General features: G+C 39.2%; 1 protein-coding gene across 3 annotated transcripts in view; it reads left to right on the top strand.

The window, feature by feature from the left end:
• TLL1 (tolloid like 1) overlaps nucleotides 1-14,114 on the top strand; it is a 390,438-nt gene that overhangs the window by 360,266 nt on the left and 16,058 nt on the right. For all 3 annotated transcript variants that reach the window (XM_075930162.2, XM_089777937.1, XM_089777936.1), the window contains 2 exons: nucleotides 7,669-7,794; nucleotides 9,165-9,292. In XM_075930162.2, coding sequence (XP_075786277.2) covers nucleotides 7,669-7,794; nucleotides 9,165-9,292 — 254 coding nt within the window. The remainder of the gene's footprint in view (nucleotides 1-7,668; nucleotides 7,795-9,164; nucleotides 9,293-14,114) is intronic.

Raw genomic sequence — 14,114 nt, 5'->3', positions numbered from 1 at the left:
GAAAAGATTAGGACAGATCACCTTAGAAGAAAGATGAATAATGAGCAATATGATAAAAAGTATACAAAATAATGCATTGTGTAGGGAAAATAGACCAGGAGTCAACAAATTCAAACCAAATTTTAAAAAAAGTACTTGTTCACACAGTGTGTAATTAGATAATGGAATTTATTGCCACAGCATAGCAATTGATATTGTCAAAAGATGACTAAAAATTATGGATTATCCATTTATGTGGATAACTAGACTATCCAGAGTTAGACTAGTAAACATATTTTTGAAAAAAGATGGAAGGGATTATAAACATTCATTATTTAAGGAGTAAATACACTTTTAAGTACCAGAGCTTAATAGGAAACTTTCCTTGGGGACAGGTTATCCCACAACTGACTACTATGGGGTTTTGTTGTGCCTTTCAATTTAGCAGCAGATCCTGGCTAGTGTTGGAGACAGGATAAGGGACTGTATTGCCTACTGGTCTGATCCAGTAGGCTCTTCTTATGAATTGCCAAGAAACTGTTTCTGTATAAGACATCTCATGTAATCAAGTTTAATGGAAGAAATTATGGGAATCCTGTACTCCAAACCATACCTGCTAAGCTGATGCTGACCCAAACCCCCCAGGGAAAATGAATAGTACAGGCCTTTCAGCATCTTACAGTCAGAGCTCAACAATTTTTAAAAGGGTGATTGGGATGACAGGTAATTATAGGGCTGTCAGCCTGACATCAGTCCTGTCTAAGATAATTGACTGTCTGATTTAGGAGTTAATTAAGGAAGAATTAGAGAGAGGGGGGATGTAATTAATGCCAATCAACGTGGTTTTATGGAAACTCAATTCTTTCAAACTAACCTGATATCTCTTTTTAACAGGATTATCAGTTTGGCCGACAAAGGTAATAAGGTTGACACAATATATTTAGATTGCTCTAAGGGATTTAACTTAGTATCACATATCATTTAGATTTTAAAAACTAGAACAATGTAAAAGTTAAATGGCATAGATTAAAACTGGCTAACTGATAGGTCACAAAATATAATGGTAAATAAGGAATTGTCACTGAATGGGTATGTTTCCAGTTAGTCCTGCAGGGATTGGTTCTTGCCCTTATGCTATTTAACATTTTTATCAATGACTTGGAAAAAAAATCATCACTGACAAAGTTTACAGATGACACAGAGTTGGGGAAGTGATAAATAATGAACAGGATAGGACACTGATTCATAGTGAACTGGATTGTTTGCTGAACTGGGCTCAAGAAAACAATATTTTTAATATAGCTAAACATAAGTATAGACATCTAGAAAAAAGAATATAGGCCATATATATAGGGGACTCTATCTGGGAAGCCATAACTCTGAAAAAGATTTGGAGGTCATGGTGGATAATTAGCTGAACAAGCGCTCCCAGTGTCAAAAGAGGTAATGCAATCCTGGGATGCATAAACAGGTAACTCTAGTAGGAGTAAAGAGGCTATTTTACTCCATATTTGGCATTGGTGCTATGGCTGCTGGAATAATGTATCCATTTCTGGTACCCACAATGCAGGAAGGGTGTTGGTAAATTGGAGAGGATTCTGAGGAGAACTGTATGAATGATTAACCGATTCAAAAATATGCCTTATAGTGACAGATTCAGAGCTCAATCTGTTTAGCTTAATAAAAATCGGGTGAATTGATTTAAGTCTATAAGTATCAAATGGGGAATAAATATTCTTCAGTTGAGTACAGAAAGATATAGCATGATCTAGTGCCTGGAAGCTGAAGCTACAAAAATTTAGACTGGAAATAAAGTGTACATTTTTAACTGGAGAGTAAGTCACAATTGAGGAGCTGTGTGGATCCCTAAAAACTACCCAGTCTATTTGGGCGTAAGTGATAAAGTGGGTTCCAGCTTATAAAAGCTTATGCCCATATAAATATGTTGCTGTTTGCAGTACCCAGGAGTACACATTGTTTTTGCTTAAACAGACTAACACAGCTACCCCTCAGAAATAAGTAACCATTGAAACAATTTACCAGGAATCTTAATGAATTTTCCATCACTGTCAATTTTTAAATCAAGATTGGATGTTTTTTTAAAATATATTTTCTAGGAATTATTTGTTCTGTGTCATGTTTATGGAGGTTAGACTATACGATCACAATAGTCTCTTCTGGCCTTGAACTCTGCAGAAAAACAAGATAAAAAGATATTCTAGCATGATCACCAGGGTTTGGTGTTTGCAGATGAATAACAAATGTGAATGAAGAATTCTGAAAACAAAGGTTTATTCATTAAGATCAACATTTTCATAGAAAAGCATACATTTTTGGTGATCAGAGAGGTTGTCAATATTTGAATTCCATTCTACACCCATTTTTTCTAATACATTCTTACCTCTTCATTGGCTAATCAGCACCCAAATTTTCGTAAGTGTTTCCCGGGCACACATTTATAGCTAAGAATGCTTGGCTGCATCTAGACTGGCAAGTTTTTCCACAAAAGCAGCTGCTTTTGCGGAAAAACTTGCCAGCTGTCTACACTGGCCGCTTGAATTTGCGCAAGAACACTGACGATCTAAAGTAAGATTGTCAGTGTTCTTCCACAAATACTATGCTGCTCCCGTTCGGGCAAAAGCCCTCTTGCACAAATGCTTTTGCGCAAGAGGGCCAGTGTAGACAGCGCGGTATTGTTTTGCGCAAAAAAGTCCCGATCGCGAAAATGGCGATAGGGGTTTTCTTGCGCAAAACCGCGTCTAGATTGGCACGGACACTTTTCCACAAAAAGTGCTTTTGCGCAAAAGTGTCCATGCCAATCTAGACGCTCTTTTCCGCAAATGCTTTTAACGGAAAAACTTTTCCGTTAAAAGCATTTGCGGAAAATCATGCAGTCTAGACGCAGCCCTTATGTGTGAGTGTATTCATGTGCTGTGACTTGAGGGATGTTTCAAGGTGATTTTCTACAAGCAGAAGAACTTGTAATCTAGTGTCTTGAGGAAGGGGAAAGGAGAACTTAAAACCATTTGGGGGCTACAAGTAACTGATTCTTTGGAAATTAGCTTTTTCAATATTTTTTTAAAAATTAAATATTAAGGTCTAAGCATAAAACTTCCTATCACAAGTTTTGAGCCATTCCTGTCGATACTTGGGCAACCTATTGCAAGCTGTTGTGGACATACAAGGAAAAGGAGAATAATTTAACATGGCCTTGCTTCAGAAAAAAAACTAAACCAAATCATGTTTGACTTTCTGTGTAGGAAAGACAGTGGTCATAGGAACAACTATAATGATTTATTTGAATGAGGCTCTTAATCAATACAGGCAGTCCCCGGGTTACGTACAAGATAGGGACTGTAGGTTTGTTCTTAAGTTGAATCTGTATGTAAGTCGGAACTGGCATCCAGATTCAGCCGCTGCTGAAAATGATCAGTTTCAACAGCGGCTGAATCTGGACGCCAGTTCTGACTTACATACAGATTCAACTTAAGAACCCCAGGCATCCCCAAGTCAGCTGCTGCTGAAACTGATCAGCGGCTGATTCCAGGAAGCCCGGGGCAGGGGCTTCCTGTAGTCAGCCACTGGTCAGTTTCAGCAGCGGCTGACTTGGGGACGCCTGGGGCAGAGCAGCTGGGGTGCTGCTGGGTTGGTCCAGTAGCGCCGCCGCTCCTCGGCGCTACTGGACTAACCCAGCAGCACCCCAGCTGCTCTGCCCCAGGCGTCCTGATTCAGCCGCTGCTGAATCTGACCAGCAGTGGCTGAATCAGGACGCCTGGGGCAGAACAGCTGGGGTGCTGCCCGGCTGGTCCAGTAGCGCCCAGAGCGGCGCTACGGGACCAACGGGCAGCGCCCCAGCTGCTGTACCACAGGTGTCCAGAGCAAAGCCACGGAGCACGGGGGCAGCAGGACAGCCCAGACGCGCCGTGGCTGTCCTGCTGTCCTCGGGCTCCGTGGCTTTGCTCTGCTTTGCTCCCCATCCCCCTGATCTGCAGACCAGGGGGACGGGGAGCAAAGCGGCGGAACACGCGGGCAGCGGACAGCCCAGATGCGTCTGGGCTGTCCGCTGCCCGCGTTCTCCACGGCTTTTCTCTGCTTTGCCCCCCCCATCCCTCTGGTCTGCAGACCAGGGGGATGGGGAGGGGGGCAAAGCAGAGCCAAGCTGCGGAGGACGCGGCCAGCTGACAGCTGTCAGCTGACCGCGCGCTCCGCGGCTTGGCTCTGCTTTGCCCCCCTCCCCCCGTCCCCCTGGTCTACAGACCAGGGGGACGGGGGGGGGGGGGCAAAGCAGAGCCAAGCCGCGGAGCGCGCGGTCAGCTGACAGCCCAGACGCGTCTGGGCTGTCAGCTGGCAGCGCGCTCCGTGGCTTGGCTCTGCTTCCCCCCCCCCCTCCTCCTGGTCTGCAGACCAGGGGGAGGGGCCGGCAAAGCAGAGCCAAGCCGCGGAGCGCGCGGTCAGCTGACAGCCCAGACACGTCTGGGCTGTCAGCTGGCCGGGCGCTCCGCGGCTTGGCTCTGCTTTGCCCCCCCCCCCCCCGTTCCCCTGGTCTGCAGACCAGGGGGAGGGGGGGCAAAGCAGAGCCAAGCCTCGGAGCGCGTGGGCAGCGGACAGCCCTGTCTGCTGCCCACGTGTTCCGCCGCTTTGCTTCCTCTCTCTGGTCTGCTGGAGACCAGGGAGAGGACCGGCCCCGTTCGTAACTGCGGATCCGACGTAAGTCAGATCCGCGTAACTCGGGGACTGCCTGTAGTATGAGTAATCATTGGTAGGAACCAGACCAAAAAAAACCCAAAACAATGAATGGTCTTGCAGCACAACCCACTTCTTCAGATAAATGAAACATGAGGACTATCTGGGTTGTGCCCATGAAAGCTCATGATACCATCTACATTTTTTGTTAGTCTCTAAGATGCTACGGGGCCATTTGTTATTTTTAAAGTTTTTTTTCAGTTACAGACTAACATGGCTACCCCTCTGAGACTGGCAGCAACCTGTTGTTAAATTGCTTCCATTTATCATGAGCTCTCAAGCTATTTTTGTGGTTTTGAGAAAATATGATGCTGAACAGTCATTGTTCCTTATGCATGATAAGAATGAATTTTAATGGGGTCTTTTTTTGTGGGTTATGATTCAATGAACAGTTAAAAAGAAAAGACTAAATATTTCTACCCTTGAGCAGATTCATGTTGGAGCACACACTCATCTCTGGCACTATCATAATACATTTTTTTCCACAGACAAGAAAGCTGCCTGCAAAGAGAGAATTTTTGTTTTTCAATCATGCAAGGAGTTGGTACAGGTTGCCCCCTCAGGCCGAATACATATTATTCATGGACTGGTGGCCTCTGGGGGTCTCAGAGGTATGACCACGTCCTCTAAATGGTTAAAATCTAACATTCTGTCGAGAATGGATCTTTCTCTATGCTGAGTGCTAAAACAAACAACAACAACAAAAGGGGGGAAGAAAGCATCCATTCAAAACTGGGAGACTGATTTCCATCTGTCACACAACAAATGATTTTGTTTTTACTCAGCAAAACATTTGTTTCTATGCCTAATACAGACTAATTTTGAAACTGAGCTAAAGATATGATGGAAAAATCCATGCTGATTTATTCAACATGTGTAAGGTTTGTTTAACAATTGCATCTCCCATTAAGTATGCAAATTATTCTTTCCATTCTAGTGTCAGTAGACTTCAGACCGCCTGTCTTCTACCTTTTGATTACAGTTTTGCACAGAGCTGATCTTTAAAGGGAGCCAACATAGGTCCATTTCTTTATGCCCATGTCCCTTTTGAGATTATTTTTTTCAGAATAATACATATTTATTTAATGCCAGAGCAGATTTTTCTGTTTCCAACAATTTGGCAGATTAGGAACTAGAAAGGGCCTTTATTTTGTTTGTTACAAAACTTTACTGGAATATCCCTGTTTGTTCCCTTGAATGAAAGAATTTGAGTGTTCCTGCTAGATTTAAAAATAGACAGTAATATATAGAAGAGGAAATGCTAAAGACTTTTTGTTACTGTCTGTTGCATTCTAATTTCTCATTTGCTTGTCATAGTTCTAAGCTTGCAATGGGGATTATGTGCTAGTACTCGTTTTGGAAAAGATGAAAGATTAAAGTTTTGCTTGAAAAATTAAATAATGGATGAAGTTGCCTTTGTGTTCCTATCATAAAGCCTGAAAGAAGTGACCATCTGCATTTTTATTATCACAAATATAAACCTTGGACATATGCTTCTGTGAACTGTATTTACTTGTGAACTGTTCCTCCACATCCATATCTGTTCACATCTGCAGGAAGCTCCCAAGAACTCTTAATGCAAACAGATTTGAGATTTCTAGTACAAATGAAAATGCAGTGGAAACTTGGTTTTGACTTGCAGGCTTTTCCTATGAGTATATATTGTCATCATGTTGCTGTACAGCAATGTATTGTAAATACAAATTGAATTTACTGAAAAGCCTGCAAGCCAACAAGTCAAGCTTTACATACATTTTGACAGGTCAAGTTCAAGTAATCAAGTGGTTTGAAATATTGCATATTAATTTTGCTAAGAAATAACACTCCCTTTCACATGTTTTAGGAATTATGAGGGCAAAGGAGAAGCATGTTCTGCATTCTAGTTCTGAATCAGGCTGACTTCTGTTAGGACCATAACTTGTTTTCCTTGGTTTTTGTTTTGTTTTTTTATTTTTGGGGCATGGCTTTTTTTTTTTTTTTTTGCATATTGAAGTGACAGAGGTCGTTGTGGTATGAAATTATGTAGAAACGTCAGGAACAGTCTGTTGGTTTTGATTTAATAGACCAGTCCCACCTAAAATGACAACAGCCAAATGACACAGAATGATGGCAGCTGATGCCTTCTGCTGAAATGACTGCCTGTTAATCTAGTTTGGCTTTTCTCCCTGTAGTGAATTTGATGGCTGTTTAATTAGTACAGTATATAGTTCATTTTTTCTTCACTACCGTCTGGTTGACTTCTAACACACTAAAATCTCTTTTAGAAAGGATTACTTGTGAATAAATAGGGCTGCATGCTATGTAGCAGATCTTCCTGAAACAATTAACATCAATTTCTTTGCTTTGCTTTTTAACAGTGTATTTTCCCTTTCAAGATATTTTGTAATGTCCAGATTCATTAAAATGAAAGCACATTTTTCATTCTGCTGGATCAATACAACTAATCAATAATGTTTATGTTGAGTAATATCAATATGTGCAAAGCTTGAAACCTTGTTTGGCCTGACCATTTAATCTGCATACAATGTAGAACTGGTCTGAGGTGAGAATACCTTATGTGTTAGTTCAGATAGCAAAAATCCTTGTTGACCATGGAACCGTAACCACTGACCAGATATTTATTAAATTAATTATCAAGTAAACCAGATGAAAAAGTAATATTAATAATTTATTCTACGTTTTTATTTTCTTGAAATAACTTTTTTCTCTCCTGAGAAACCAGACTTCATTTTTCATGATAATTGGCAAAATAATGGTGCCATAGTGCAAGGTTGCAGGCTGAATGATGAATGGGTAGAACTAAAGTACAATTAAATTACCATACTGAGAAGAATATGGTCTGTGCCTTAGTTTACCCTTTTCTGGACTTAACCTTGGTATATAAACTGCCTACATTCTACAGACTATAGATATTATGTTCACAGAAGCATGTTGTGTATCTCTTAGACAAGGACGAGTGTTCTAAGGACAATGGTGGCTGCCAGCATGAATGCATCAACACTGTAGGAAGCTATGTCTGTCAGTGTCGCAATGGATTTGTGCTACATGAAAATAAACATGACTGCAAGGAAGGTAAGTATTAGGACATTTGAAGAGAGCAGATAGTAGAGATGAAAAGTTATCTTCATCTTTCTAAAAAATTATCATCTATAAAAGGGAGGAATAAAGAATAGTAGTTAAAGTACAGTATTAGTCATCAGGAGATATGGGATCTCTCTGTGTGGTACTGGGTGCATAACTTGAACTTTTCACTAGCAAACTAGGTTGTGTTGGAACATGACCTTGAGGAGTCATGGTAACGGACATTTGGTTAAATAGTGTAAAAAGACAGTTAGATTTAACCTTGTCTCAGCTGACTGCGTCATAGCTAGCTGAGACAAGTTTAAACATGAAAGTCCCTCTTAAACCAGGTAGTTAACATAATGTCAGTTACTATGATTCACCAAGATAGTTTTCTAACCCAACTAATTTCCTAGTGAAGACAAACCAGCTGTGATTCTGTTGCTCAATCAGTAAAGTTTGAATACTAATACTTAGAGGGTTTGGTCTACACAGTGCCACAGTCCAAACTACACAAGTGTGATTTAAAAGGTACCAACACAGGACTGCATTGATACTAAGTAGGAGATTTTTAATGCAAACCATCAGAGTCTCCATGGGGGCAATTAGAGCACTCTCCAAATCACATCCCCCTAGCCTGGACAGTGTTGCTATTTAAACAAGCCCTTATCTTCCTTCAAAGGCTTAATTTTCTGATGTTTAAAAAATCTTTTGAGATTCTAGAAGGGAAAGTACTTAAGGAGGTGGAATAGTTTTATCATTTTATTTTTCTTTATTTAGATATAAATGTTAGTATTTATTTATAGAGAGGCACTTTTGCTAATTCACTATGGCACTATGACAAAGACAACTTTGTATTGTCAGGCATTTCTCTATAGATATTCACATTTCATTTACAGTCTTTAGCCAATAAGAATATCTCTCATGCTCTCTTTCTCGCTCCCCATCATTAATCATGGTTTAGCAATCAAAATCAAGATACCTTTAATGCCCGCTTTGGTGGGAGGGCAGAAAAGCAAAATGAAATCTATAAACAAAATGAAATTTTTAGACAGAAATTTAATTATGTAGGGATTTTTAAAATTTGTTTGTAAGGAAGGCTTGGTAGAGGGAACTGGAAAATATTGACATCATTTAGATGTGTATATATATATAGTTTGTTTATAGAAGGTTATGAGTAAACAACATTGTAAACGTAATGGTCAATCAGTAAACAGGCAATGCTAGATTAATCTCCATGATGTATTTGCCAAAGGTGATGGACATGATACTGGATACTAAAGGGGTGATCAGCTAGTTTCCTGAAAATCCTTTCCTTTCAGTGAGTCAGTTGATAAAAAGCCAGATTTCCAAACTAACTGATACTATCATTATTGGCACAGCTGAGTGTGAACAGAAGATCCACAGTCCGACTGGAGTCATCACAAGTCCTAACTGGCCAGACAAGTACCCAAGCAGGAAGGAATGTACATGGGAAATCAGTGCTACTCCTGGTCACAGAGTCAAATTAGTAAGTTATTTAATTTTTATCCTTTAGCAAATTTCCTCCTGAGCAAACTAGCTACTTTCACAGGCTGGTATAAGATTGATCTATGTTCACTGAGCAGTTGCCAGCCACAATGCGTGCCCTTTATATTACAATAGTTAGTAAAAATCCACTAACTTTTACATTAAAAAACCATTATTTTAAAAAGAATGAATATTTACTAACATCTATAATAAAGAGATCAACATTTTAAAACAAAGATTAATATAAAGTTTAACTTTCAATGAAGAATTTTTCTAGGAATGTTAAACTGAGTGTTCCTAATACCAGGATGAAAATTCAAAAGGTCTGATTTTTTATCTCAAATATTGGTTTAGAGGATTGTTTCTGTCTGTTCAGGGGTTTGGGAAACTCTCATATACAGTATTCACATGGACATTGCAGATTCTCTAAGATTTCGGCACTTTTATTCTCAGCTTTTTTTCAGATGTTGCCACGTGATTGTGGTACAACAGTGAACTTGAGAGACAGAATGCCTTTAGGGGTATGTCTACACTGCAATCTGAGGTCTGATTAAAGCTAAGATGGACATATTCACACTACCATTACTCAATTCTAGCATTGCTAAAAATAATAGTGAAGACATGGCAATACATGTTTCAGTGCAGGCTGTACAAGCACATGGTACATATCCATTGGACACATACTTGTGCCACTAGTCTGTGCTGAAGTCCATGACCTTGTGTCCTATACAGTTATTTGTATCTGGGCTGGCACAGGTTGAAAGTTGAGCTGATATGTGTGTGTGTGTATGTCTATGCTGCAATCAAATATAGGCTTAAGCCATCTTTGTGCCCTCCTCACCTTTAGCTGTTCTGGGCACTGCCGAAGGGCCCTGGTGAAACAGCCCAGGGGTCTGTTTAATGTATGGAAAATTCCTTTTTCTCTGGACATAGTACTGCCCAACAGCTCCTTAACTCTCCATGCTGTAACTCCACCCCCAACATGTCCTCCCAACCCGTGGCATGTTCCCTGCATGAAGGCTTGTAAAACAGTACACAGGATGCAGCTTGACCCCATCTTCTGTAGTATTTGTCCCAGGATAATTGTCCCCCAGTTAGTTACAAAACTCTTAGGTCCTCTTTATGCTGCTCTGGCTCTTTCTTCTGGCTTGTAAAAGCCCAGGCAGGGGAGCAGATCTCACCTAAAATTCAATGCAGTAATTTTATCTTAAAACAGTTTTGTCATTTAAAGAACAGTTTAAAACATTTAAACTTAAAATTGGGAGAAAATGTTCCAAAACTATTAGAAACAGCTTTTCCGGAGACAATGTGATGTGAAGGTAGACCTTGCTTAACATATTAAGGCAACACTAACATAATTACTGTACATTAAAGCCTAAATTTCGGCTTTTGGGTATACGCCTAACAGCATAGCAATGCCTCTGTCTCTGGGTCTGAATGCTTAAACCTTACATGCAAAGAGGAGATGAATGCTCTGTCCATTCACCGGGCTCAGTGGAGTGTTCAAGTTGAGTGGGGAGGAAGGGTGGGCCAGTACTGGCTCATTCCCAACAAGTGAACTTCTCCCATATGAGCAACTTTTATTTTGTATATATCTTATCTAGCCAGAGGCATGGACAGATTTTTATAAAAGCACTTTGAGTGCTCGTAAACTAAGCAGGACAGCTCATGCATTTAGATTTCCTTGCTGAATTTTAGTTTTCTCTCTTCCAGAAGAAAGCATACTTAAATCTTTATCAACTGTTCCTCTTTCATTTGAAACTTTTTCAAAAGTATCCCAAAAGCCCAGTTTCAAAAGTGAAAGTCAGTGTGAAGTGAGAGTTGAGCGATGATGAGATGTATGTGCCAAACTTGCTTAGGACCTTTTGAGAATTCCACTGGGCACTTACCTACAGTTGAAAATCTGGTCCTAAATGTCTAAATTACTTTTGAAAATGGGATTTGGATCTCTAAGTCATTTAGGTGTTTTCAAAAATGTTGTTTTCCAGCATTGAAAAAAAATCACAGAACTGCAGGGTTAACATCGTTTCTGATCTGTATAGAGAAACTCTGTTAATTAAGCAGGATTTTTTATTTGGAAGATTTTCAAAATGCCTAATAAAGTGTTTAGCAATCACTGTAAGTCAATAAAGCTGAGCACCTAATTCCTGTAAGCTCTTACGAAAATCCCAACATCAAGTTAAAGTGAACAGGTGAACAGGTGTAATACTCATTAGCAAAGCAATTCTCAACTAGAAATTCCCAAGTGTGCTAAATGTTTGTAAGGAAAGAACAATTTATATTATTTTATGCACAGTCTTGTTTGCTGCTTATCACTTATTTTGTTTTTGACCCTTTTAGCAATAAGACTAATGCAACACTTTCACTTTATGAATAATCCCTATTATGCTTCCAAACTAAGTTCAAGATCATTCCTGCTTTTACTGTACCTTAATGAAACAGGATATATAAACTTTTGTACCCAAAATTACCCAAGTGAGTCCTGAAGCTGTGCACTATTTTTAGTGTACCTATTTTTTCCTGTGAGTACCCTCAGTTTTGATAAATCATTGCAAAGTCTTCTTGTAACAGTAAACTGAAGCATTCTGTGTAATCAAGGGCTCTAGGAAAAAATTGATGTGCACTGTGGAATATTTAAACTACATGTCCAGATGGAAAAAAATATTTTGAAACTTCTACATACTGCAGGGGGGGGGGGGAAGGGGGGAGAGATTTAAACTCTTATTTGATCCTGGGAAATTAGTCTAAGTGAAACATTTCAAAATTTTGTTACTGAGCTTAATAATAAAGACTGCTATATTGCTGAAAAGCAAATTCTTTGTTTTCCTGGAAATGTGGGAATGCTATGGATAAAACTTGAAGCCAATTTATAATTTGTTTAATTTTTGTTTAAAACTAGTTTAATGTTTGAAATAGGGTTTTAATGTATAATATTTGCTTTTTTTTAAATCCTGTAGTTCTATTTATTATCATTTAATAAATATTAAAACAGGTTTGAAACTCTCTGAATTTTCTTTGCATGGGTAATTGATTTTACATTGTATGCCAAAATAACAGCTTTAAGGAAGATGAAGCTCATAAATACTAATTGTATTTGAAACATTTACAATAATAGATTTCAGATGATTGATTGTAAGAAGTGCTTCTGAACTTCTGGTCTTTCAAATTGCAGAACTGAATAAAATACACAGTGATTTTCCTTTTAAAAACAAAATCTAAAAATCAAACTCAGAATTACAGACTGTTCTTCAAGCACATATAGAAATCCTAATGCTGCACACCTATTTTTATTGCAGCTCGGATTTCCTTCCACTCATGTAAATTCCAACTTTTCCTGTAAACTGAATCTGTGTCCACTGTAGAACTGTCGTTTCACTTTCCATTCCTTTGTGAATTACAGGACTTACTCTGAGTATTCTTTCCCATTTGCCAAAACATCAGTGCTTTAACTATATGCAATTCCTTTAAGACAGCTGGTGATATACAGTGCCATCACATTTTACATTGGCTCGCTTCCACCAGGGATTCGGTAGATTAGACTTGCTTTGCTGTACCAGACAGAATGTTCAATTATTATGTTAGCTTTTATTCCTTTTGAATATTGCTTAATCTTTTATCTTATTTTGCTGGAAATATACTGAGTATGGCTGGGAGCATTAATTCCTAGAGTGCTTTTGTGACATTTTATTATATTAACAAAACATAGCTTGAGAGCTATACAACTGCTAATAATAATAATAATAATAATAATATATAATTAATGCATCCACTAAATGAGCTTTCATTTTCAGGTTAAATGTGCAAACGTTCAGAGAAGAATAACATTTTTTTACCCTCTCTGTACTTATACATAACTATAACCTCTTATCATTAGGTCTCTGGTTCAAACCTAGCTCAGGTCATTAGTGACCGGAAGATTTAGCTCATGTCTTTGATGTTCCATATGATGTAAACTGGGTGACCTCAGTCCAGATCTGAGTGTAGAGGCATCCATGTGTCACAGAAATAGCACATTTGTCATTAGTTGGCAGCAGTCTCAGTGGAGAAGACAAGAAAGGATCGGGGGATTGCTCTAGGAAGTGGTCCCTGCAGAGCAGGGTTGTGACCTATCAGAGAAATAGTTCAGAAACTCCCACTGCTCTTAAATTGTTCTGTGGATAAAGAAAAGTGATTTGTGATTTTGGGTGCCTCAATTTTCAGATTCCCCCATTATCAGACACTTTAAATGGCCTTATTTTCAGAGTCTGTGGCCTGACTCAGGGAATCACACACCTTCAAACTATCTTCAGCTGGGTACCCTGAAATTGAGGGACTGAAAATGGCTAGTCACTTTTTAAAAATCTTGGACAACAGGACTCCACTCCTCAGGGCACTGGGGAGAGTTGTGAGTCTAGTTCAGATAATCTCTAAAATAAATATAGCTGCGTGGAGAAATATACAACAGACCTGAAATTAAGTAACATCTGAGACCTTTAAAATAACTGAAGCAATTTTCCACTCAAAGAATGGGCAATAAGTACAACTGAACTATGTTGAGATATATTTACAAATTCATTCAAAAGCCAGTCCGAACTACCAGGGATTTAAAAATGGTGGCGCCCGGCAAGATGCAAATGAAGCCCGGGATATTTCAATCCCGGGCTTCATTTGCATCTTCGATTGACTACATTAACAACCCTAGTTCGAACTACGGTGGTAGTGTAGACATACCCTTAGATGCTGTGGGGCTCCAGTTATAAAAACAACCAATTTTCTACATTCATGCTGCTTTTGAATGTTCTGTGAAATTTGGAATAATCCTGGGAACTAATTATATTGAATTC

Source organism: Pelodiscus sinensis, chromosome 4, assembly GCF_052426305.1.
Source record: "Pelodiscus sinensis isolate ZL-2025 chromosome 4, ASM5242630v1, whole genome shotgun sequence".
NCBI classification, from domain to species: domain Eukaryota; kingdom Metazoa; phylum Chordata; order Testudines; family Trionychidae; genus Pelodiscus; species Pelodiscus sinensis.
Note: the sequence above shows the minus strand (reverse complement) of the source record. Positions and strands in the feature narration are given on the sequence as shown.